Below are 23,285 nucleotides of genomic sequence, written 5' to 3' on the forward strand. Positions count from 1 at the left end.
GGGTTGTGGGAGAGTGTGGTAAAGGGAGAGAAAAGCTCAGTTTGGGTGGTTAGTGAAGTCTTTACAGGACGAATGATTTTGGAATTTAAACACAAGAGAGGGCTTGACATGAATGATATTCTAGGTAGAGAGAACAGAAAAGTTACTGAGGTGTGAAGGAGCATAGAGCCTTAGAGAATAACAAATCATCCTATGTAGTTGGAACATACAGCAATTGAGTCTATTAGTGTAACAGTGGACTCATGCCCTTGGGTTTGTGTTTTTGAGGCAGGGTTTCAATTCAGGATGAGTATTCCTACTCAAAATTTTTCCAAAGTTATTACTTAGAACAATAGTTCTGAACTATTGTAATGCAGGTCAGGAAGTCTAGACACAGTTTCATGAAAACATCAGAGGCATCGACAAAATCACTGCTTTCATTTAGACAGAAAGTAAGCATTTGTTTCTAGATTTGGGAGACCCAGGATCCTGGATTGAGTGATTAGTGCAACAGTTTATTCTACCAAACTTAGTTTTAAAATAATTTATCTACCCTACTACTACTTAACTTTCCAAAATCTTTTCTCCACGAGGAGAGGTCATGTAAGGGTATAATAAATATTTTTTGAATTTAATTCAGGAGTCAATTTCTTGACATTTTTTATAGTGGAAAATAGGTACTGGCTTGTAATTGTGCATGAATACCAACTTGTTTCAGACAAGAGGAATTAGACTCTGACAGCTTATGAAACCCAGAAGACATGGACTTCTTTAGAGTCAGTCTCTTTCTCTCCTCCATCTTTTTGCTTCTCTTTCTCATATACATTGTCCTGTCTCTTGTGAAGCTTGGCTCGTGGCCAGAAAATGTATTCCCCAAGTCCCTGCAGAGACTGAGGGCAGTGAAAATGGCAGATTTCCAAGTGGAGGAAGCTGAAAAAGAGTCAATCAGCTCCTGAAACAATGTGCAGTTTATGATGCATTCTTTAGAGAATTAAATAGATTATATTTGTACCCAAATATGTAGTCCAATGTCAACAAAGTCTTTGAGCTGTTAACCATTATTCTGGGATATATTTCAACAATAAAATAGTAAGTTCAATTCTACAAAATTGTACTTGAATACCTACCACATACAAGGCATTATGCTAGCAAACCGGGGAGATTAATGTAAACTTTCTCCTCCTCCCCTTCCTCCTCCTCCTTCTTCTCTTCTTCACATAATTCAAGATACTAGCTATCATAAAGAGTATTAACTTGTGTGGTCGTTTGCATTATAAGACACCAAATCATAGGATAAATTATGTCTGACCACTTCTTGATTATCCGTAGGCATATTTTCTTTGTGGCACAATTCCTTTTTGTGAATTGGTACCCTATCTCCAGTCATGGTCCTAACCCTGGGGATGGGTGTCCTGCCATCTGCCACAAGGCTGCACTAGTTGATTAGAATGGCTCTGCTCTCTCAAGTCACATCCTCTGAAAACTTGGATATTATCTACATTTTCAATATTTTCCTATTGTATTTTTATCATTGTTACGATGCCTAACTTTATATAACCTCCTATTTTTTTCAACTCATGATACTCTATTGACAAATTTGATGGCTATATAAGATGTATTTTCTCTTGGTCTTTACTTCATCATATGAAATATTTCTTACTTGTATTACTTCAATCATTATTTAAGAAATTCCCAGTCATTGAATACCTATAAAAGTAAAAGATTATTTGAATAAGAAAAGGTCTTGCATATATGGATAACAATAATTTGATGAATTTTGTCTGGGGTGGGGGGAATACATTTAAATTTAAATGTTTGTGTTTGTGTAAATAAATGCAATTTTAGGAAAGGAAATAGAGTGGAAATGATAATACCATGCAGTTACTATAGCTTTTTAAATTTGCCTGTCATCTTACACAACTTGTTCTAAATAATCATTGTTACCTTTTGTTACTGTTTCAATTGTGTCCCCCCATAAGTGATTTAGGAAAAAATATATATAATTTAAACATACTTATTGGTCCTGGCTTGCTTTCTAGTTCTTTTAAAAGTGTGTGTCGAAAATCAGATATTCCCCTGCTCCCTCTGCAATTTTTCACACATTGTATATCTTGAAAACTTTTGGAAAATGTTAGAAATGGGATAAATCTAGAATTGAATTCTGACATTCATTTTAACATTCCTTTCTTTTAGACACTACATGAAGTTATGTGGAAATGAGAGAGACTCGTGAAACCCCTTCTCCAAGAGAGAATGTCTTTCATAAATGGAGCTTGGCTTCTGGTTTTCACAGGACATTGACACTGTGGCAGAGCTACGCCTACCCTTCCTGCTATTTTCAATGATTCACAGAACATCTGAACAGTGATGCTTGCCTTGGATTTACAGATTTCCATCCTGATACCTTGTTTACTTCTTTGGGGCAGAAAAGCTTGCTTTAATTGCTCTCCATGGTGGCTAATCTTTTCAAGAGCCTGATTTTACCTTACATACACAAGCTTTGCAAAGGAATGTTTACAAAGAAATTGGGAAATACAACCAAAAAAAAAGAGAATCGTCAGCAGAAAAGGGATGAAGACTTTCCTACTGCTGGCCTGACCAAAACCCCCAAACTTTCTAATACCTTGAAAAGCACAGTAAAGAAAATTGCAAAGTGTTCGTCCACTCGCAACTTATCCACTGAAGAAGACGAGGCTAACAAAGAATTTTCCCTCTCACCAACATTCAGTTACCGAGTAGCTATTGCCAATGGACTACAAAAAAATATTAATGTAAGCAACAATGATAATGAACATCTGCCTCAAGAGTTATCTTCAATTGAGAGTTCCTACTCAGAATCACTCAATGAACTAAGGAGTAGTGCGGAAAACCAGGCACAGTTAACACACACAATGCCAGTCAGACGCAATAGAAAGAGTTCAAGCAGCCTGGCACCTTCTGAGGGCAGCTCTGATGGGGAACGCACTCTACATAGCTTAAAACTAGGAGCTTTACGCAAACTAAGGAAATGGAAAAAGAGTCAAGAGTGCGTCTCTTCAGATTCCGAGTTGAGCACAATGAAGAAAACCTGGGGAATAAGAAGCAAATCTTTGGACAGAACTGCCCGAAACCCAAAGACAAATGCTCTGGAGCCAGGATTCAGTTCCTCTGGCTGTATTAGCCAAACACATGATGTCATGGAAATGATCTTTAAGGAACTTCAGGGAATAAGTCAGATCGAAACAGAGCTTTCTGAACTACGAGGGCATGTCAATGCTCTTAAGCATTCCATCGATGAGATCTCCAGCAGTGTAGAGGTTGTACAAAGTGAAATTGAACAGCTACGTACAGGGTTTGTCCAGTCTCGGAGGGAAACCAGAGACATCCATGATTATATTAAACACTTAGGTCATATGGGTAGCAAGGCAAGCCTGAGATTTTTAAATGTGCCTGAAGAAAGATTTGAATACGTTGAAAGTGCAGTGTACCAAATTCTAATAGATAAAATGGGTTTTACAGATGCACCAAATGCTACTAAAATTGAATTTGCTCAGAGGATAGGACACCAAAGGGACTGCCCAAATGCAAAGCCTCGACCCATACTTGTGTACTTTGAAACCCCTCAGCAAAGGGATTCGGTTTTAAAAAAATCGTATAAACTCAAAGGAACAGGTATTGGTATCTCAACAGACATTCTTACTCATGATATCAGAGAAAGAAAAGAGAGAGGGATACCATCCTCCCAGACATATGAGAGCATGGATATAAAGCTGTCTACTCCAGAACCCAAAATCAAGAAAAACAATTGGCAGTCACCCAATGACAGTGATGGAGAGCTGGAATCTGACCTCAACAGAAACAGTTATGCTGTGCTTTCCAAGTCAGAGTTTCCAACAAAGGGAAGTGCTTCCAAGTCAAGTTCAAAATCGCACAATGCCAGAGCCAAGAATAAAACTGCTAGTAGCAGCAGAATCTCGAGTAAATCAGATTATGATAAAATTTCTTCACAATTGCCAGAATCGGGTAACTTGGAACGACAAATCACAACCCATTATGCAGATGAAACGACCCTCTGGCATTCACAGAGTGATTTTTTCACTGCTAAACTTAGTCGTTCTGAATCAGATTTTTCCAAATTGTGTCACTCTTACTCAGAGGATTTTTCAGAAAATCAGTTTTTCTCTAGAACTAATGGAAGCTCCCTCCTGTCATCTTCAGACCAGGAACTTTGGCAGAGGAAACAGGAGGGCACACCTACCTTGTATGACAGTCCTCAGGATCAAGGTTTGAATGAGGTTGTTCAGGGTGTCCAAGGGCAGAGTAAAATTGAGAACACAGAAACTGTGGATAGCGGAATGAGTAATGGCATGGTATGTGCATCTGGAGACCAAAGTCATTACAGTGATTCTCAGCTCTCTTTACATGAGGATCTTTCTCCATGGAAGGAATGGAATCAAGAAGAGCAAGGAACTGATTTAGGTTTAGATTCATCCACCCAGGAAGCTTTCTACTATGACACAAACAGTCTATCTGATCAACAACTAGATGTTTACAATAAAGACCTAGAAGACTTGGGAAAGTACCACAGTGACCTTCAGGATGACTCTGAGAGCTATGATTTAACCCAAGATGACAATTCATCTCCATGCCCTGGGTTGGATAATGAACCACAAGGCCAATGGGCTGGCCAATATGATTCTTATCATGAGGCTAATTCTAATGAGTTGTACCAAAATCAAAACCAGTTGTCTATGATGTATCGAAGTCAAAGTGAATTGCAAAGTGATGATTCGGAGGAAGCCCCACCGAAATCTTGGCATAGTCGGTTAAGCATTGACCTTTCTGATAAGACTTTCAGCTTCCCAAAATTTGGATCTACACTGCAGAGAGCTAAATCAGCCTTGGAAGTAGTATGGAACAAAAGCACACAGAGTCTCAGTGGGTATGAGGACAGTGGCTCTTCCTTAATGGGGAGATTTCGGACATTGTCCCAATCAACTGCAAATGAATCAAGTACCACCCTTGACTCTGATGTCTACACAGAGCCTTATTACTACAAAGCAGAGGATGAGGGGGACTACAGTGAACCAGTGGCTGATAACGAAACAGATTATGTTGAAGTGATGGAACAAGTCCTTGCTAAGCTAGAAAACAGGACTAGTACTACTGAAACAGATGAACAAATGCAGAAATATGATCGCCTTTCATATGAAACACCTTATGAAACCCCACAAGATGAGGGTCATGATGGGCAGGCAGATGAAGTGACTAGTGAAGGGGGCTTAGAACCCTTAAATGAGACACCAGCTGAAATGGAAATAAAAGAAGATGAAAACCAAAACATCCCTGAACAGCCTGTGGAAATCACAAAGCCAAAGAGAATCCGTCCCTCTTTCAAAGAAGCAGCTTTAAAAGCCTATAAGAAGCAAATGGCAGAATTGGAAGAGAAGATCCTGGCTGGAGGTACTCATATTGAAATGCTACATTATGAGTTAATTGTGTTTGAACAATGCTTCTTTAGAGCATGTTCTGTGTTTACTCTTGGGAGAAAGAATTTACTTGCAAGGAATTTGCACGTTTATTTTGAGAAGGATTTTATTTTACTTAGACAGCTCCACCAACAAGTTGGGCTTGATAGTTTAAAATCAAAATATTTTCAAATAGTTCATACTAAAATGAACCCTACACTCTGTGGACCAAGATTTCTCTGCTAGTATTAGGCATAGACTTCATTTCATATTAAGCAACTTTGTGGCATCCGTTATCAAAGAAAGGATGAGTGAAATCAAAGAGCAGGGTGGGGTCTACTTCTTGGTTCTATTAGGTTTATAGGGATGGGGAGAAAGGGACAGTTAATCTTAAAGAATTAGGAAAGATGCACTCCCACACTTACCACTCCTCTTTCCATCAAGTCTACACTTTGGGGCCTGCCAGTAGAGAGAGCTGGGTCTGCACAGCCAGCCCTAACCAGTCCCAAGGAGGCCCATAGCCTCCCTCATTACCTACTGATGCAGCTGAGGGAGTGAAATGGAGCCAAAATCCTAGGCCATGCCTGAGTGGTCACCAGTCACTCGCTGAGGAGTCAGTAAGGGGGTAGAGTTGAGAAGTTTCCTCCTAAAGAGTGAAGTAGAAGTCTCTTGCCTATTATGGAAATGAATCAAGTACCTTATCTAACAATTTTACTTGATCTCTTGGGGAAACAATTTTGGATCATGCACTTTTGAAAAGTAGCTGCACATGAATGAAACATTTGTTGACTTTTTATTTCTCACTCAAACTTCATCTGAACTTACCTCACTCTCTTACCGTTTATTTTGTTTATATGCTTATCACTTTACATCTTTGAGACGGTTTGATATTATCTCAATTTTAATGAGTTATGTATTGTTAATGGTTTCCGTGATTATTGCATTTTCATCTTTAAGATATTTACTCTACATAATATTTCATAAAAGTATATATTTGTGTGATCAAGTGTTATTTGCTATTATGATATAATATACTAATTTCTACAGCCAGTAACTGATTATGATTTCTTTGTCTTGACCAAAATTGTGATCAGACACTACTCCAAACTGGCAATTTTCTGATTGATATGGGTGGATTCTTGAATAATCAGATAGCTTTATTGTTAAACTGTTTCAGGCCCTAAGACAATTGAAATAACAATTAGGATTCTCTGCTCTAAAATTCTGTCTTATGAAACAGCACATCCTATGTATTTTATTTAAAGAGCAACATAAGTCAAGGGGATCTTGGGTGCATTGGCTATGATTTTTTTTTTTGTTAATTTTTTCAGGGGAGAGTTCCCAACTATATTTAAAACTGATTTGAGAGTGCAAAGTAGTCAAATTATTTGTAAATATAATTCATCTGGGAATAATATCTATCTTATTTCAGAGTGAGTTTTAATAGTTAGATATCTTTATAGCTGAAACTCAGCTGATAGTTTCTTGATATACAGGCCAGCAGCTTGATATTGTGTATTATTTACTGTGGATTCACAGAAGTCTGCTCAAAGTCATATTAGGACTTCACAGTATGTGTGTGTGTGCATGTGCATGTGCACACACACCTGTCACGTAAGAGATGAATTTTTCAATGCCAATTGGTTCAGGTATCCGAAACGTCAGGCAATATTATGAACAAGACAAGACTATAAGTTTCACAAAAAAATGGCTCTTCATCAACTTTAAAAAAATTCCAAATTAGCAAACCTCTGCAAAGTAGATTGTTGCTGGTGATGACCCTTCAAATAGCTAACAACCCTAGTCATCCAGTGGCACTTATCCTTAGAAAACATAGATATACTTGGTCATCCATACACTACCAATTTAAGAATCCTAAAATAGGTAAAACAATCTTGTGCCATAAACTTGACAAACCAGGGCTGGTGACAGAGGCCTCAGACCCCTGCACCATCTTGAAGCTTGGCTTGTTATCCTGTGAGCCTGGTTATCCTGTGAATGGAAGCCATTGAGTATCATCTATCCTAGAGGAAATCAGATACACATCTTTAAGATGATCTTTGGTTGCTTGAAAGGCACCAGATTGACGACCTAGCAGGCTGCGGTAGCCTAGATTTTAAAGGCCATCTCCTCTCCCCTTGGCAGCTGTCAGGCAGTTGTCCCCCTCCTGTGCCACCAATATGCCTCAGGAGGAAAGGCAGCGAAAGTTGGACATTTTTCAGGCCCCTTCCCTGCTCAGAGCATCCCAATGAGGTGCCAATTGTCATGGTGGATTTTGTGCCCGTGGCCATCTGCTTACTGGGCTTTGGGCAGATGCCAACAGATTTTTCTCTCTATGACTACCCAGTCACCATTAGGTAGCAGTGCTGTCTTTTCTCCATTACTAACCCTGCAAGATTGGACCATAAGCTCTTCCTGTAAACTCTGTGAGATGCTATTCCTCTGACAGAGGCTGATGAAATTATAAGCTCATAAATTTGAATTATTTATTTCAAGTTTTGTCTTCAGGATTCTGCTAAAGAGGGATTTTAGAGACCTCGATGTTTATTTATATGCATATTTGGCGATAATGTTTCTGAGAACCTTCACCTTGAACAGCATACTGGTGGGAAAGACATCTTAGAGTATGTGTAGCCAGAAACTCCATAAGGTTATATTCTTCCCTTGTTGCTGGACCCCGCTGAGTGGCACCTTTTGTGTAGCTGGCCTGAACCCCACACCATAATGGTGACTCTCTGATCCCCCATCTCCAGTCCTGCACAACCTGTCAACTGGAATTAACTATTGTCTCCTCTGAATTCCCATATACCGGCCTCTTACGGCATGGGCTTCCACCTTATATGACAGTTTATATGCATTTCTTATTTTCTCTTCTAAACTGTAATCGAGAGGTGAGAGGTCTTGTCTTTTTCATCCTTTCATTTGCACTGTGTCCTGATCAATGCTTTATCCAGCGATGGCACTGAGTTAATATGTGATGGACAAATGCTGAATCAAGAGAAGCAGGATACTAAATAAAAAGCACAAGCTTCAAAGTCAAATCCAAATCCAAGCTATGGGATAACTATGACTTTATCTCCTGAGAATTCAGAAGTATGGTTGGAGATAAAAGCTTATTATTGAACATTACTATATACCAGGTAATTTTAGGCAGTTTATCTGTTTTTTGTTTTTTCACTTCTTACAACACCCCTATGAATCTAATTCCTTATTATCCCATTTTATAGGTGAGGAAACTGAGATGCTGAAAACTTACATAGCTTATTCAATGTTGTACAGCCAGTACGGGATGGATCTAGAATTAAATGGATGGTTATTTTCATTATTTAGAGCAGCCATATGCTTACTCACTTCAAAGGTTGTTTTATTCATGTTTTAAGATGGAAAAACATGATTAAAGATGGAGGGAAGCATTAGCCACAAGGTTTATTCCAACTAAAGGATTTTCATGTGAAAACAGTAATAATATGAAAGGCACTGAGGTTTTGGTATGAGATCGTTCATTCTCAGTTTTTCTACTTCAAATACTTGGTTCCTCTTATAAATTAAGGCTTCTAGAGCCCAATAAATACTGTACAACAGCAACTTGAAGGATGATGTATTTGAAGTCTGAGTACACTTTACCTGGAATTAGAGTCTAAAGTCAGTTTGAAGCAAATTTCTCTGGCAGAAGAACAAAAACCTTGTTTTGTTTTGAAATGCCATTCCCAGCGTGTCTGTAGATTCTGAAAGAGACTGTGACATCTATAGTTAGCATAATTACTAATATTTTTATCATGGTGTGCATTTTGTTTTCTAAATAGTTATAGAATATTTTGCCTCCCAATTAGGATATGTAATTAAATGTAAAAAATTTTCCTAAGGTTGTTACTTTATAGTATTAGACCAGTGATTCCATTCTGACTGGTTGTTATAATCATCTGGAGAAATTTTGTAGTTGTTGTTCTCATGGTGGTATTGCAAAACTACAAATTATTAGGATCCTGGCACTGAAAATTTTGATTTTGTGGTCCTATAATGGGGCCCACGGATGTGTATTGTGTTATTGATGAATTATATGTAAATAAATTTATCCCATTCAGCCCTTGTAAATAAAACAACAACCACACACACACATACAAAATCCTGACAATTCCAAAGTGGAAAGTAAAATAGACAGCTCCTCTCTTTCTTCAGAGAAAGATCATTCATTTCAGACACTCTATATACATAAATATACATGTACCTCTTTTCTTTTTCATTTAGCACAAATGATATAGTGTCGTGTATTCATGTTGTTCTACATCTTGATTTTTTTCTTGTAATATATATTTGAAGATCTTTTCATGTTATTACCTATGGCATTCTTTTTAAAGACACAAAGATTTCCACCATATAGTTTTTGCATAATTTATTGACTCAGTCCCTTATCATTGAACAGTTAGGTTTCTTACAAACTCATAAACAATGCAGGCCTATCTTCTATCTTTGAGCAAATGAGAAAGCATGTGTAAACTTCTAGATGTGGAATTTTTGGGCCAATGATTTAGTCCAGCTTAAGAGAGTTATGAACTCACGAATTCTAGGTCAATTCATAGCACATATCATAGTTGTAAATTTACATTGTTATATGATATTTGTATCATGATTATTTGATTATTGTAGATCTCTGCTACTAGACTAGATTGTAAAGTCAATGAGTGAATTTTTGTTTTCATTGCTGTTGTTATGTCAGAGCCTGAGTCAGTATCTGGCATAGAGTAAATGGTCAATAAATATTTGTTGACTAGATAAATAAATGCTAGCCTCTTCCCTAAGGTGCTGGGCTATCTAATTCCATACAAGGCAGAAAACTCTAGGAATTCAAATAGACTTTAGTTTTATTTCTTTCAATCAAAAAGATGTTTTTTGATTATATACATTTTAATATAGTACAATAAGGGAAGCATGATTAAGAGTGAAAACATGACTTTTCCCTACTTCAGCTCAGTTAATCACATCTATGAGAAGGCTAGATATTCTTTCCACGATGATGTAACCTACACATCTCCAAAAACTTAGTTGAATTACTTAAATTCCAAGCTTAATGTTTAAGAAAACTAAATATTTCAGCAAAGTTTTGGGGCCTTGCTGGCCCAAATTTATCAAGAGGTGCTTCTCAAACTTTAGAATGCCTCTGACCTCACCTGCCGAGAGTCCAGGTCAGGAGCAATGGGCTCTGCCTTTTTCACATGCTCCCTAGGTGCTTCTGATGCAAGTGATCATTTGAGTACATTTGAAGAGTACTTCTCAACTCTGTATAGCAAATATTTCACCTGTCCACATAGCATTGTTTCATCTCTTTTTTTCAAATTGGAAGAGATAGAGTCAGTCTAAGGAAACATGTGGATAATTTCCTTAACTTAAAAACAAATAAAGAATGATTTCCTAGTTCTCCAGAGCAGTAGGTTATTGCATTTATGAAAAGGTTTTGGTAATATCTACACATTAAAACATAAGGAAGCAATAGATATAGTCCTTGAAATTGAAACATCTTTCTTCAAAGCAAGTGTAGCAGTACTGGTAATAGTAGAAGGCAATCCATTTGTAAAATGTTCCATTAAAATGCAGTGCATAGCAATAAACTTTAGGATTAGTATTTTTTGCTTCTAAATACTCTAGAATTACCTATAATATAAAGTGATTGTTTTGGTTTTTGAAGCAGACTATGATCTAGAAAGAAGACCTATGAGGAGTGAAGTGGCCAAGGGCCCCTACAGGCAGCAGAAACAGCTGGCCTCTCTACTTCTTCCTAGACATAAAGCCCAGAAAGCCCAACGGAGTAATTCTTCTAGGGGACAGGACCGGGACTCAAAGAACGTGTGTGTTTATAAATCAGTTGACTGGGGAGACAAGTGATGGTGGTGTGTATAAGGAGATTAGTTCCAAGTGGAGCCAGAAGTCTTAAAGCATACTTCGGTGTAAGATGGAATGGAGAGAAAGGGATGGAAACCAACACATATTTAATGCTTTCCTATTAGATTCAGTTCCAGAAATTTTAAGCACATATTTAATCCTCACCATAATCTTGGGAAGAAAGCAGTATTAGCCTCACTTTACAAATGAGATGACTGAGTCTCAAAGAGGCAAAAGCAGGTCTAAGGTCATACAGCTAATAATAGTATTGATGGAATCTGATGTACATATGATAGAATACAAAGCTGATGCTCTTTCCAGGACATCCTGTTGCAGGGGTGGACAAATCTTGTCATGTAAGGGCATGGCTCATGTTTTTAAGATACGAGTAAGTTGTGCTTTCAAGGTCAGCCAGGTTTGTGTTAGCTGCTGTAGTAAGTATTGATCTCTGTTAAAACAAAGTGAGTGATAGTAGTTTGGGCTAAGAGATAGTATCACATTTTTAGGAAGTTTAGAAAATCTGGAAGGGTGACACTTGTCACATTAAAAGACTTTATTGGGGTAAAGTGCCAATAACAGTAGTCTTTGAAGAATGAAAGCATGTTATAGAAGGTGGAGAAGAAATTCACAAAGAATCACAAAGGCCAGCTATTAAGAGGAACAATGAGAATGCTGTAGGGTTCAAAGATTTTGTTCATTTATAATTATTAATGGCTCCCAAACTATATAGTACCTGGAACAATTGTCTTTGTAGTGAAGCTGAAAATGTAACACATTTTTCAAGGGAAATGTTAACTGACAAAGAAAGATGGTGATTTCCAGATTGTACTAGGAGTATTGCTTCAAAGCCTGCAGTGCAAATTTCCAAATTCCAGAGATTCATGAAAGGGTGTTATGTCCAAATCTCAGATGAATAGGGTTTTTTAAAGTCAAAATTATATATATATATATATATTTTTTGTTGTTGTTGTTGTTGTTGAGGTCATAATAGTTTATAACATTGTGAAATTTCAGTTGTACATTATTACTTGTCAGTCACCATACATATGTGCCCCTTTACCCGTGTCACCCAGGCCCCCCACCCCCTTCCCCTCTCGTAACCACTAATCTGTTCTCTTTGTCCATGTGTTTGTGTATCTTCCACACGTGACTGAAATCATATGCGGTTTGTCTTTCTCTTTCTGGTTTATTTCACTTAATACCCTCAAGGTCCATCCATGTAGTTGCAAATAGGACGATTTTGTCTTTTATTATGGCTAAGTAGTATTCCATTGTATATATATACCACATCTTCTTTATCCATTCATCAGTTGTTGGACACTTGGGTTGCTTCCATGTCTTGGCTATTGTGAATAATGCTGCAGTGACCATAGGGTGCACAAGTCTCTTTGTATTGTTGATTTCAAGTTCTTTGGATAAATACCCAGTAGTGGGATAGCTGGGTCGTATGGTATTTCAATTTTTAATTTTTTGAGAAATCGCCATACTGTTTTCCATGTGGCTGCATCAGTTTGCATTTCTACCAGCAGTGTATGAGGGTTCCCTTTTCTCCACATCCTCTCCAGCATTTGTTGTTTTTTGTCTTAGTAATTATAGCTATTCTAACAGGTGTAAGGTAATATCTCATTGTAGTTTTGATTTGCATTTCCTTAATGATTATTGATGTTGAACATCTTTTCATGTGCTTGTTGGCCATCTGTATATCTTCTTTGGAAAAATGTCTGTTCGTATCCTCTGCATTTTTTTTTTTTTTTTTGGTGAGGAAGATTGGCCTTGAGCTAACGTCTGTTGTCAATCTTCCTGTTTTTGCTAGGGAAGATTAGCCCTGAGCTAACATCTGTGCCCATCTTCCTCTATTTTGTATATGGGATGCCACCACAGCATGGATTGATAAGTGGTGTATAGGTCCGTGCCTGGGATCCGAACCTGCGAACCCCGGGCCTCCAAAGCAGAGAGCATGAACTTAACTACCACCTGGCCGGCCCCTAGCTCTGCCCATTTTTTAATTGGGTTCTTTGTTTTTTTGTGATTGAGTTGTATGAGTTCTTTATATATTTTGGAGATTAACCCCTTGTCGGATATATGATTTGCAAATATTTTCTCCCAGCTGCTGGGTTGTCTTTTTGTTTTGTTCAAGTTTCCTTTGCCTTGCAGAAGCTCTTTAGTCTGATGAAGTCTCATTTGTTTATTTTTTCTTTTGTCTCCCTTGCCCGAGTAGACATGGTATTTGAAAAGATCCTTCTAAGACTGATGTCAAAGAGTGTACTACCTATATTTTCTCTTTTTTTTTAATTTTTTGTTTATTGCAGTAACATTGGTTTATAACATTGTAAAAATTTCAGGTGTACATCATTGTACTTCTATTTCTGCATAAATTACATCATGTTCACCACCAAAATACTAATTACAACCCATCACCACACACATGTACCGAATTATCCCTTTCACCCTCCTCCCTCCCCCCTTCCCCTCTGGTAACCACCAATCCAATCTCTGTCCCTATGTGTTTGTTTATTGTTGTTATTATCTACTACTTAATGAAGGAAATCATGCGGTATTTGACCTTCTCTCTCTGACTTATTTCACTTTGCATTATATCTTCAATGTCCATCCATGATGTCACAAATGGCTGGATTTCATCGTTTCTTATGGCTGAGTAGTATTCCATTGTGTATATATACCACAGCTTCTTTATCCATTCGTCCCTTGATGGGCACTTAGGTTGCTTCCAAGTCTTGGCTATTGTGAATAACGCTGCAATGAACACATGGGTGCATGTACCTTTACAAATTGGTGTTTTCAAGTTCTTTGGATAAATACCCAGCAGTGGGATGGCTGGATCATATGGTAGTTCTATCCTTGATTTTTTGAGGAATCTCCATACTGTTTTCCATAGTGGCTGCACCAGTTTGCACTCCCACCAGCAGTGTATGAGAGTTCCCTTCTCTCCACATCCTCTCCAACACATGTTGTTTCCTGTCTTGTTAATTATAGCCATTCTGACGGGCGTCAGGTGATATCTCATTGTAGTTTTGATTTGCATTTCCCTGATAGTTAATGATTTTGAACATCTTTTCATGTGTCTGTTGGCCATCTGTATATCTTCTTTGGAGAAATGTCTGTTCAGGTCCTTTGCCCATTTTTTAATGAGGTTGGTAGTTTTTTTTTGTTGGTAAGATGCATGAGTTCTTTATATATTTTGGAGATTAAGCCCTTATCAGAAGTATGGTTTGCAAATATCTTCTCCCAATTGTTAGGTTGTCTTTTCGTTTTGTTGATGGTTTCCTTTGCTGTGCAGAAGCTTTTTAGTTTGATGTAGTCCCATTTGTTTATTTTTTCTATTGTTTCTCTTGCCCGGTCAGACGTGGTGTTTGAAAAGATGTTGCTAAGACCGATGTCGAAGAGCGTACTGCCTATATTTTCTTCTATAAGTTTCACAGTTTCAGGTCTTCCATTCAAGTCTTTAATCCATTTGGAGTTAATTTTTGTGTATGGTGTAAGGTAAGGGTCTACTTTCATTTTTTTGCATATGGCTATCCAGTTTTCCCAACACCATTTGTTGAAGAGACTTTCTTTTCCCCATTGTATGTTCTTGGCTCCTTTGTCAAAGATTAGCTGTCCATAGATGTGTGGGTTTATTTCTGGGCTTTCGATTCTATTCCATTGATCTGTGTGTCTGTTGTTGTGCCAGTACCATGCTGTTTTGGTTACTACAGCTTTGTAGTATATTTTGAAATCAGGGAGTGTGATACCTCCAGCTTTGTTCTTTTTTCTCAGGATTCCTTTAGCTATTTGGGGTTTTTTGTTGTTCCATATAACTTTTAGGATTCTTTGTTCTATTTCTGTGAAAAATGTTGTAGGAGCTTTGATAGGGATTGCATTGAATCTATAGATGGCTTTAGGAAGTATGGACATCTTAACTATGTTAATTCTTCCAATCCAAGAGCACGGAATATCTTTCCATTTCTTGTGTCTTCTTCAATTTCTTTCAGAAATGTTTTATAGTTTTCGGTGTACAGATCTTTCACCTCTTTGGTTAAGTTTATTCCTAGGTATTTTATTCTTTTTGTTGCAATCATAAATGGGATGGTATTCTTAATTTCTCTTTCTGCTACTTCGTTGTTAGTGTACAGAAATGGAACTGATTTTTGTATGTTGATTTTGTATCCTGCAACTTTACCATATTCGTTTATTACGTCTAAAAGTTTTCTGGTGGATTCTTTAGGGTTTTCTATATATAAAATCATGTCATCTGCAAATAGTGACAGTTTCACTTCTTCCTTTCCAATTTGGATCCCTTTTATTTCTTTCTCTTGCCTGATTGCTCTGGCTAGGACTTCCAGTACTATGTTAAATAGGAGTGGTGACAGTGGGCAACCTTGTCTGGTTCCTGTTCTTAGAGGGATGGCTTTCAGTTTTTCACCATTGAGGATGATATTAGCTGTGGGTTTCTCATATATGGTCTTTATTATGTTGAGGTACTTTCCTTCTATCCCCATTTTATTCAGAGTTTTTATCATAAATGGATGCTGTATCTTGTCAAATGCTTTCTCTGCATCTATTGAGATGATCATGTGATTTTTATTCTTCATTTTATTAATGTGGTGTATTACGTTGATTGATTTGCGAATGTTAAACCATCCCTGCATCCCTGGAATAAATCCCACTTGATCGTGATGTATAATCTTTTTAACGTATTGTTGTATGCGATTTGCTAGTATTTTGTTGAGGATTTTTGCATGGATGTTCATCAGTGATATTGGCCTGTAATTTTCTTTTTTTTTTCTGTTGTCCTTGTCTGGTTTTGGTATCAGGGTAATGTCAGCTTTGTAGAATGAGTTAGGGAGCTTCCCCCCCTCCTCAATTTTTTGGAAGAGTTTGAGAAGGATAGGTATTAAGTCTTCTTTGAATGTTTGGTAGAATTCACCAGGGAAGCCATCTGGTCCTGGACTTTTATTTTTGGGGTGGTTTGTGATTACTGTTTTGATCTCCTTACTGATGATTGGTCTATTCAAATTCTCTACTTCTTCTTGATCCAGTTTTGGAAGGTTGTATGATTCTAAGAATTTATCCATTTCTTCCAGATTGGCGAATTGGTTGGCATACAGCTTTTCATAGTATTCTCTTATAATCTTTTGTATTTCTGAGGTGTCTGTTGTAATTTCTCCCCTTTCATTTCTGATTTTACTTATTTGTGCCTTCTCTCTTTTTTTCTTGGTGAGTCTAGCTAAAGGTTTGTCAATTTTGTTGATCTTTTCAAAGAACCAGCTCTTGGTTTTATTAATTTTTTCTATTGTTTTTTTGGTCTCTATTTTATTTATTTCTGCTCTGATTTTTATTATTTCCCTTCTTCGACTGATTTTGGGCTTTGTTTGTTCTTCTTTTTCCAGTTCCTTCAGGTGCATTGTTAGATTGTTTATTTGATATTTTTCTTGTTTGTTGAGATAGGCCTGTATCGCTATAAACTTCCCTCTTAGAACTGCTTTTGCTGTATCCCATAAATTCTGGCATGTCGTATTTTCATTTTCATTTGTCTCCAGGTATTTTTTGATTTCTTCTTTGATTTCTTCGTTAACCCAGTCGTTGTTCAGTAGCATTTTGTTTAATCTCCACGTATTTGTGGCTTTTCTGATTTTCTTCCTATAGTTGATTTCTAGTTTCATACCGTTGTGGTCAGAAAAGATGCTTGGTATTATTTCAATCTTCTTACATTTATGGAGACTTGTTTTGTGGCCTAATATGTGATCAATCCTGGAGAATGTTCCATGCGCCTTTGAAAGGAATGTGTATTCTTTGGTTTTTGGATGGAATGCTCTGTATATATCTACTAGGTCCATCTGTTGTAGTGTGTCGTTTAAGGCCAATGTTTCCTTATTGATCTTCTGTTTGGATGATCTATCCGTTGGTGTAAGTGGAGTGTTAAAGTCCCCTACTATTCTTGTGTTACTGTCTATTTCTGTTTTTATGTCTGTTAATAATTGCTTTATATATTTAGGTGCACCTACATTGGGTGCGTAGATATTTACAAGTGTTATATCCTCTTGTTGGATTGTTCCCTTGATCATTATGTAATGCCCTTCTTTGTCTCTTTTTACAGTTTTTGTTTTAAAGTCTATTTTGTCTGATATGAGTACTGCTACCCCAGCTTTCTTTACATTGCCATTTGCGTGGAGTATCTTTTTCCATCCCTTCACTTTCAGTTTGTGAGTGTCTTTAGGTCTGAAGTGTGTCTCTTGTATGCAGCATATATATGGGTCTTGTTTTTTTATCCAATCAGCCACCCTATGCCTTTTAATTGGAGCATTTAGCCCATTGACGTTTAAAGTAGCTATTGATAAGTATGTACTTACTGCCATTTTTTAACTTTTTTTTTTTTTTCTCAGTGTTTTAGTAGTCCTTCTCTGTTCCTTTCTTCTTCTATACAGAATTGATGGTCACTTTAGTTTGACCTCTGTCTGAAAGCTGTACTCTTTAACTCCCCTCCTCCTTCATGTTTTTGATATCATATCTAACCTCTTTGTTGTGCATTTGTATCCATTACGTTCTAATCATGGAAATAGATAATTTTTCCTATTTGTGGTCTTTTCTTTTCCCCTTAAATCAGTCCCTTTAACATTTCTTGTAGCACTGGTTTCTTGGTGACAAACTCCTTTAATTTTTGCTTATCTGGGAAAATTTTGATCTCTCCTTCCATTTTGAATGATAACCTTCCTGGGTAGAGTATTCTTGGCTGTAAGTTTTTTCCTTTTAGCACTTTAAATATATCGTGCCATTCTCTTTTAGCCTTTAAGGTTTCTGCAGAGAAGTCAGCTGATAGTCTCATGGGGTTTCCTTTGTACGTAACTTGACATTCTCTTGCGGCTTTTAGGATTCTCTCTTTATCTTTAATTCTGGACATTTTGATTATGATGTGTCTTGGTGTGGGCCTCTTTGGGTTTATCTTGTTTGGGGCTCTCTGTGCTTCCTGTACCTGGATGTCTGTTTCCTTCCTTAGGTTAGGGAAGTTTTCATCTATTATTTCTTGAAATAGATTCTCTGCCCCCTTGTCTCGCTCTTCTCCTTCCGGGACACCTATAACACGGATGTTGGTGTGCTTGATGTTGTCCCAGAGGTCCCTTAGACTGTCCTCAGTCTTTTGAATTCTTTTCTCTTTTACCTGTTCACCTCGGGTAATTTCTTCTAGTCTTTCGTCCAGCTCACAGATCCGTTCTTCTGTATCCTCTACTCTGCTTTTGAGTCCCTCTAATGAATTTTTCATTTCCAGTATTGTATTCTTCATTTCTGATTGGTTCTTTTTTATATCTTCCATTTCTTTGTTGACATTCTCACTGAGTTCATCTATTCTTCTCCCCAGATCAGTGAGCATCCTTAACACTCTTAGATTGAACTCTCTGTCGGGTAGGTTGCTCATTTCTGTTTCACTTAGTTCCTTTTCTGGGGTTTTGTCCTGTTCCCTTACTTGGAATGTATTCTTTTGCCTCTTCATTTTGCCTCTTTCCCTGTGCTTGTATCTACGTATTAGGTAGGTCAGCTACGTCTCCTGCTCTTGGATAGGTGACCTTATGTAAGTGATGGCTTAGGAGGCTTCCAGTGTGCTTCCCTCAGTTCTCAATGTTCCAGGGGTGACCCCTATGTGGGCTACGTGTATCCTTCTGCTGTGGCCTGTTTGCTCTCCCTGTAGGCGCCCAGGGAGGCTGAGTTATGCTCCTGGCCAGCTGTTGTAATGCTCAGCTGCTTGTAGTTGTTGTGGGCCCTTCAGTCTCTTTATCAGGTGTGGGGATCCCCAGCACAGTTGGCTGTAAGTTCTAATACCACATTTGTGTTGCAGTATTTCTTTTAAGTGAGTAGGCCCCCAGCGTGGCAGGTTGTTAGGCTCAGGGCCTTACAATTGCTGTAAGCCTCTAGCCTATTAGGTCTCTTGTCAGCTCTCTGAGGATTGCAGCTGGGTGGGGCTGGCCTCAGGCACAGGAGCACCCAATTGTTTCAGGATTTGGAAGGTGGAGCAAACCTCCTATGTGGGTCTTTGAGAAGCACAAGTCTTCTGCAGCTGACAAACCCTGCCGCCCACAGGTCCACACACAGTCAACACAGTCCTGCCTCGTGTGAGTGCCCCGACCTCCCCAAGTGGACCCAGTCTCTCCATGGAGGGAGCCTCACACACTCTGCCACCGCCCCACACTCTCCACCCGCTCCTTGTGCACACCCTGCCCCGCTCAATCGGCTCAGTTGCCAGGCAGCAGAGAATCCAGTCACCAATCTATGCAGGCCCACGAGTTGCCTGAGGGCTTGTTGTTGGGTGGGGCCAGTCTCTAGGGTGGGCTGCCTGCCCTGGCTGAGCTGGATTAAATCGGTGCTCTAGCGGGTGGGGCAGACCCTGGGCTAGCAGGCCTCAGGGAGAACTCCAATGGCGTCTGTGTCAGCACGCCCACACCAGGCCACAACAATGGCCGCTGCCAATGTCCCAGTCCCTGGAGAGGTCTCACCCCTCACCGAGATGCACTCAGGGCCTATTAGGTGAGTCTCTTGTCACCAAAGCACTGTACACCTTTCTTTCTGGTGATTGTAGGGTGCTTCCTGAAACGGGTGAGTTTGCACGCGGGCCCTTTAAGAGCCAGTTTTAGTTTCTTTGTGAACCGGCTTTTCTGGGTGTGCTCCCCAGTGTTTTAGTAGCAGGCACAGTCAGATATTATGCCGCTGGTCTCGATTGTGCTGGGTCCACAATATGTCCACAGCGGGGGCGCTCCCCGGCTCAGGACCCCGCGCCTCCAGGGAGGCTGCGTACCTGTGAGCTGCTCCTTGCGGCCGTGAGGCGCTGCGGCTTGTGAAGGTGGCGTTTTTCCTCACCAGAAGGGAGTCTCTGCCTCTTCCACCTCAGTTAGGATTGTCCGTTGTTGCAGGAGTTCCTCTCATCCAGTTTTCAGTTCTGTCTCAGGGGTAATTTTTCCACGAGTAGTTGTAAATTGGCTGTGTCCACGGGAGGAGGTGAGTTCAGAGTCTGCCTACGCCGCCATCTTGACTCCTCTCTCCTGCCTATATTTTCTTCTTGGAGTTTTATGGTTTCAGGTCTTACACTCAAGTCTTTAATCCATTTTGAGTTAATTTTTGTGTGTGGTGAAAGATAATGGTCTACTTTCATTCTTTTGCGTGTGGCTGTCCAGTTTTCCCAACACCATTTATTGAAGACTGTCCTTTCTCCACTGTATGTCCTTAGCTCCTTTGTTGAAGATTAGCTGTCCATATATGTGTGGTTTTATTGCTGGGCTTTCAGTTCTGTTCCATTGATCTGTGTGTTTGTTTTTGTACCAGTACCATCCTGTTTTGATTACTATATCTTTGTAGTATATTTTGACATCAGGGATTGTGATGCCTCCAGCTTTGTTCTTTTTCCTCAGGATTGCTTTAGCTATTTGGGGTCTTTTGTTGCCCCACATGAATTTTAGGATTCTTTGTTCTATTTCTGTGAGGAATGTCATTGGGATTCTAATTGGGATTACATTGAAACTGTAGATTGCTTTAGGTAGTATGGACATTTTCACTATGTTAATTCTTCCAATCCATGTGCATGGAATATCATTCCATTCCTTTATGTCATCGATTTCTTTCAATAACATCTTATAGCTTTCATTGTATAGGTCTTTCACTTCCTTGATTAAATTCATTCCTAGATATTTTATTCTTTTTGTTGCGATTGTAAATGAGACTGTATTCTTGCGTCCTCTTTCTGTTATTTCGTTATTAGAGTGTAGAAATGCAACTGGTTTTTGCAAGTTGATTTTGTACCCTGCAACTTTGCTGTAGTTGTTGATTATTTTTAATAGTTTTCCATTCAATTTTTTAGGGTTTTCTATATATAAAATCATGTCTGCAAATAGCACGAGTTTCACTTCTTCCTTGCCAATTTGGATACCTTTTATTTCTTTTTCTTGCCTAATTGCTCTGGCCAAAACTTCCAGTACTATGTTGAATAGGAGTGGTGAGAGTGGGCACACTTGTCTTGTTCCTGTTCTGAGAGGGATGGCTTTTAGTTTTTCCCCATTAAGTATGATGTTGGCTGTGGGTTTGTCATATATGGCCTTTATTATGGTGAGTTACTTTCCTTCTATACCCATTTTATTGAGAGTTTTTAATAGATGAATAGGTTTTTATTTGTTTATTTCTGCTAATGTCATTGTTCTTGTTCTTCCTGCAAGTTCAAAGAGAGAGATATATTCTATTGAAATTATGAATCATTTGAGAACTTTCTATGTGGAATAAAATAAAGTGACTCTGAACTCTGGTGTAAGACACAGCAAAGTATAGCCTAGTCAATTGTTATTGATTAGGTTAGAATAGGAGACGCTAGGACCTGGAATAGATATAGCCGTATGGGGTGATTAGGGCTCTAGGATAAAGCTCAGGAGCAAGTAAGGAGAGAAAGTTCGAAGCAGCAGAAGAAAACCTGACACCTGGAGAGTGTAGCTCAGACTACAGATGACTACTAAGGCATCTGGGTGTCTACCTCTGGATATCAGTTGGGCAGGTAGGGAATAGCCAAGAGCAAAGAAGACTGGGGGCCTGAGATGGTGGGAAGTTGCCTCCAGGAAGGGTTTTTGCTGATAGGGGCTTGGTTACCTGGCTCGGGGCTAGGGAAGGTTCTAAACATCCCAAGTAGGAACTGTTAAGAGGAAAGCAAATCCCAGAGGGATTGATATACTAGACAGGTCATCAACAGTGAGTGACCTAGTTACCTGAACTGGGGCCAAGGTCAGGGATGAGTCTCTAAGACAGGTAAAAAAGCCTGATTGTCCCACTGCCATCCAAAGACTGAGCCCAATTTGTAGGCAGAATGACTTGATGCTGAGTCTTAGGTTGCTGAGATACCCTGACCCCAAATAGAACTGTTCCCCATGCTAAAGCTAATGGCTTAGATTGCCTCCATAGACTGCAAGACCAGACAGAACAAAATGCATTAATGGACTTCTTCACCATGGCTTATTTCAACCTATGGTATGCTGCTGCTGCTGCTGCTGCTTCTGCTGCTCGTCCTCTTCCTCCTCACCTTGTTGTCGTCACTTTCCTCCTCCTCCTCTTCTCTTCCTCCTCCTCCTCTTCCTCCTCCTCTTCTTCCTCCTCCTCCTCTTCCTCTTCCCCCTCTTCCTCCTCCTCCTCCTCTTCCCCCTCCTCCTCCGTCTTCTTCTTCAAGGAAAGTATGTTATGGAATTTTGTCAATTGCCTCATTCATCAAACTTGGTTCATTCTGGGTCTCAGTTACTTCCAAAAATAAAAGAAACCCTCAGAGGATAAAAATGACCAACATTCGGTAGATTCCAACAATTGCGATATGACTCTGTAGGCTATCCCAAAGGGTCCCAAAGATACTCTCAGAAATGTCACTTTATTTAGAATAAATGTATCTCTCCCTATTCCCTCCAGCCAGGTTCACTGCCCCCAACTTATCCATCACTTCTTCCTCAATTCAACCATGATTGCTACTTTAAAAAGGATAGTCTTCATTTTGAAGTATGAAATTTAATATTTGTGAGTCATTTTTATTTTTTGAGGAAGATTAGCCCTGAGCTAACATCCGATGCCATCCTCTTCTTTTTGCTGAGGAAGATGGGCCTTGGGCTAGCATTCGTGCCTATCTTCCTCCACTTTATATGGGACGCTGCCACAGCATGTCTTAACAAGCAATGAGTCGGTGCACGCCTGGGATCCAAACCTGCGAACCCCAGGCCACTGCAGTGGAGTGTGTGCACTTAACCGCTATGCCACCAGGCTGGCCCCTGTGAGGCATTTTTTTAATGTAGTATTGACACACAAAAACACACGTGTACATTAATTTTCTTAAGAACCCTGTAAAGTAGGTAGCTTAATAATGGGTAAGATTTCTTGAGTGCTTTGTTATGTGCCAGGCACTATTCTAAATATTTTACACTATATTAAGTCATATAATTCTCACGATAACCCTATGAGATGGGTACTAGTGTTATATTTATTTTATAG

General features: G+C 39.0%; 1 protein-coding gene across 2 annotated transcripts in view; it reads left to right on the forward strand.

Moving 5' to 3' along the window:
- The window catches only part of UNC13C (unc-13 homolog C), a 590,924-nt gene that overhangs the window by 38,599 nt on the left and 529,040 nt on the right, over positions 1-23,285 (forward strand). Inside the window, exon 3 of one of the 2 annotated variants that reach the window (XM_058541619.1) lies at positions 2,173-5,421. In XM_058541619.1, coding sequence (XP_058397602.1) covers positions 2,430-5,421 — 2,992 coding nt within the window. In that variant the 5' untranslated portion in view covers positions 2,173-2,429. Of the gene's footprint in view, positions 1-2,172; positions 5,422-23,285 lie in introns of those variants that run through there. The other variant, XM_058541618.1, reaches the window with a different exon arrangement.

Source organism: Diceros bicornis, chromosome 5, assembly GCF_020826845.1.
Source record: "Diceros bicornis minor isolate mBicDic1 chromosome 5, mDicBic1.mat.cur, whole genome shotgun sequence".
NCBI lineage: Eukaryota > Metazoa > Chordata > Mammalia > Perissodactyla > Rhinocerotidae > Diceros > Diceros bicornis.